The 3,586-nt window shown below is 34.0% G+C and overlaps 1 protein-coding gene across 1 annotated transcript; it reads right to left on the bottom strand.

Annotated features, from left to right (window-relative positions):
- Window positions 1–1,287: 1,287 nt before the first annotated feature.
- LOC103258349 (protocadherin-11 X-linked-like) lies at window positions 1,288–2,073 on the bottom strand (the record flags this gene model as incomplete). Its single annotated transcript, XM_008056019.1, has 1 exon — window positions 1,288–2,073. A coding segment is annotated over one exon (786 nt), but the record flags the coding sequence as incomplete, so codon positions are not given.
- Window positions 2,074–3,586: the final 1,513 nt, after the last annotated feature.

Raw genomic sequence — 3,586 nt, 5'->3', positions numbered from 1 at the left:
TATTTCTTATTGACCCCAATAAGTAGTCATGAACCTTATTTCTCCCTCTGCACATCTCTCTGAAATTCTGTGCTGTAATACATTTTATGTAGATTTATAATTATGTCTCTTGAAAATTTCCTTCCTGTCTTTCATCTTGTTACAGTGGTTTACGTCAGTAAGTTGAGCCAGAATGAAAAACATCCCTTAGTCTTATAGGTTTAGTATATGTTTTTATCTGCAGTTACATTTATTCATTGTTCTTTCAGTACTAGCCTATTGAGATGTCAAATCAATATTTAAATATTCCTGATTTTGTCTAGAAAATAGTAGTTTGTAGTTATAGCTGTAAATGACTCACTCATTGAATGCATTCATCTTTTTTGTAATTTTCTAGGCTGTTACAAATTCTGGAAGGTAAAGATCCAATTAATAATGAATTATAGGCTTACAATGACAGATACAATTTTATTTCTGATGTACTTTACACTCAACTACAAAGGTACATTTTAAAAACAAGATGGAGGCCCTTTTTAGCAAATGATTGCCTAATTGGGCACAGTTATTGCACTTCAGTGTCTCGAACTCTACTAAAGAGTAGAGAAATAGGTTATAGACTTAAATCTGTACAGTTTATATATGATCTTTACTGAAAAAATATATAAATTATGTCAACAATATATTCTTAGAATCAAAGTAAGAAACATAGAAACAGAGACAAAGACAAAAATTATAAGAGGTATTTATACTCCCTACTGTGCATTTTTGAAGGGAGAAACACTAAAAATAAAAACCAAAGACAAACAACAATCTTAATCAAACAGAAAGACAAACAAAAATGCTACAGTACTTATACTTTCTAATCTTATCTGGACAAAAGTTTAGATAAATTACAGGTAAACATGGAAAATCAGATATTTGAAGGCCTTCCATTTGTTATGCACTGGGTACACAAAAAATCAGGATGAAAAATGTCAGTGGTATTGCACATGGTGATAGAAATGAAAAAGAAATTGCAGTACATCAGAAATAGTATATACAACATATTAATTCTGTCATAATAAGCCTTACTCTACAAGGGGATATGGATTTTTAAATTTCTTTTCTTTTTTAATACATATTCTGAATCAAACAAATTGTAAATTTTTGTAACTTTTGACTAAGGGCCTAGCTCTAGACTTGTTCTGATATCTTTTTCTATTTACATAGCTATTTGAAAGCCTAACAATTTGGAATATTCATTGAAACTGGATCTTAAATTTTGACTATATACAACTTGTCTGAAAATTTGAAATAGTAATTTGAGCTTTACAAAGGATGTTCCTCCATAATGGGGGAATCACCCCTAGAGCTTCTAGACTGTTGGCCTGGAGTGAAGGTTGTCGGGGGAATGACTTTAATTGAATCATCGCTGGAATGAAGTCTTTCAGTCATGGTGTAAAACTGAGACCTGGCACTACTTTGCTCTCCATAATAAACAGAGCATAGTCCATCATCTCCAGCACCTTGCACCCAACCTTGCTGCAAACCCATCTGTGGCTGGGCCTGGCTACGATGGAGGGCAGCAGCCTGTGACAGAGGAGGGCTATGGCAGATTGCAGCAGCTTGTTCCAGGGGAGGGCTGTAGTGGAGGGCTGAGGCCTGTGCTGGTGGTGGGCTGTGGTGAAGTGCAGTAGCCTGCACTAGAGGAGGACTATGGTGGAGAATAGAGGCCTCTACTGGAGGAGGACTTTGGCACAGCGCAATAGGTTGGGTCACTGGAGGACTGTGGCAGAGAGCAATGGTCTGTGTCACCGGTGGGCTGTGGCGTCGTCGAAGTGAGGCTTGTGCCAGGGGTGGGCTATGGCATACAGCAGTGGTCTGTCCTTGTGAAGGGCTGGAATGGGTCAAAGATGCCGGCATCCAGCAGGCATCAGAATGGCCCAAGATGAGACATTCGTGAGTGCAGTTGTCAAAGGCCTCTTCCACAGTTGGTTGGACAGTTATGTCTGAAGCTGTTGGGGTGAGGAAACAGATAACAAAATTTATATCCCAAAGGCATTTATTTATTAATAATTTAAAACAAATTATACTGTTACAGGGAAAGCTAACAACCTACATATAAATACATCAGAGACTTCCAGTAGGTTCAGAATTGGTATTTGATTTGTCAAGGAATAACTCCTAGGGAAGCATAAATAACCAGGAGTGAGTGGATGGGGTTTCATTTTATAATTAGGATACTTTGTCTTACTCTCCAAAATGTAACTATCTTTAAATGTATTTGTGACTATAAATGGAAACTATGGCCACTGATCTATACGTTTACATCAGTTGAAATATGGCTCCTAACTATCATGGAGAGAGGACATAAAACTAAAATGAATGGGAAAAATTGTTAGGTAAGAATAAATTACATAAATTTGGAAATAAGTTTATTGAAATCTAAGATATTCCTCAGTTTTAAGAGTGAAATATAGTTATAATTATTTATTCTTGAATGAAATATAGTGATAATTATTGACTTCTGTATTCTTCATGTTCTAAAATCATGATAAATCAGAGGTTAGTAACATAATAAACTACAGAGCCAATGTACGTAGTTGTAAGCTATAATAGTTTCTAGAACTATTTTGATAAAATTTCTGTAGTTTTAAATTGTCAGGAGATAACATATATAAATAGGTATATTATACAAAGCTTAGCAAATTAGAGATAGAGTTTCTATATCTATATAATGTTAACTTTGGAGCAAGTAATCTTATCAGGTATAAAGGAGGACATTATATAATAATAACAAGATCAATTACTCAAGAGAACATATCAATCCTAAGTGTGTATGCACCGAACCACAGAGCTTCAAAATATAAGAAAGGAAATCAGTTAGAAATGGAAGAAAAGAGGAATATCCACAAATATACTTGAAGACTATTGGCTTCTCAGGATTGGGACAGATAGAAATCAGAGATCGCATAGCAGTCTTGAACAATATCATCAGCAAATTAGATTGATATTTGCAGAACGTTCCACTCTCAGTAAATTAGAGACAGGAGAATTTCTTTAAGTTGAGATAGAACATCTACAAGATGAAAACAACTAACATCAAATTTAAGGGTAAAATATTTAATACTAAAATCAGGAACACAGTAAGATTGACACTCTCCTATTCACCACAGTAATGTAAGGGCTAGCCAGTTCAATAAAGCAAAAAAAAAAAGAAAGAAAGAAAGAAAGAAACAAACAAACAAACAAACAAAGAAAGAAACAAAGAAAGAAAAGAAAAGAAAAAAGAAAGACAGGCTTATAGATTGGAAAGAAAAATAAAACTGTCTCTATTCAAAGACATATTTAAGTATAAATCTACCAAAATATGTGCAGCATCTGTGTACTGAAATTAAAACACTGATAAAATAAATTAAAGAGCTAAGTAAATGGAGAGATATACCACATTCCTGGCTTGGAATACTCAATATTGTTAAGATAACAGTGGCCTCCAAATTGATCTATAAATGTAATATAATCTCAACAAAATCTCAAATGACACTTTGTTTTTGAAGATATCAATAAGATAATTCTATAATTTATGTGGAAAAACAAAGGAATTAAAATAGCCAAATAATCTTGAAAA

Source organism: Carlito syrichta, unplaced genomic scaffold, assembly GCF_000164805.1.
Source record: "Carlito syrichta isolate Samal-C Ts95f unplaced genomic scaffold, Tarsius_syrichta-2.0.1 Scaffold302082, whole genome shotgun sequence".
NCBI classification, from domain to species: Eukaryota; Metazoa; Chordata; class Mammalia; order Primates; family Tarsiidae; genus Carlito; species Carlito syrichta.
This window is presented reverse-complemented; position numbering and strand designations above follow the sequence as displayed.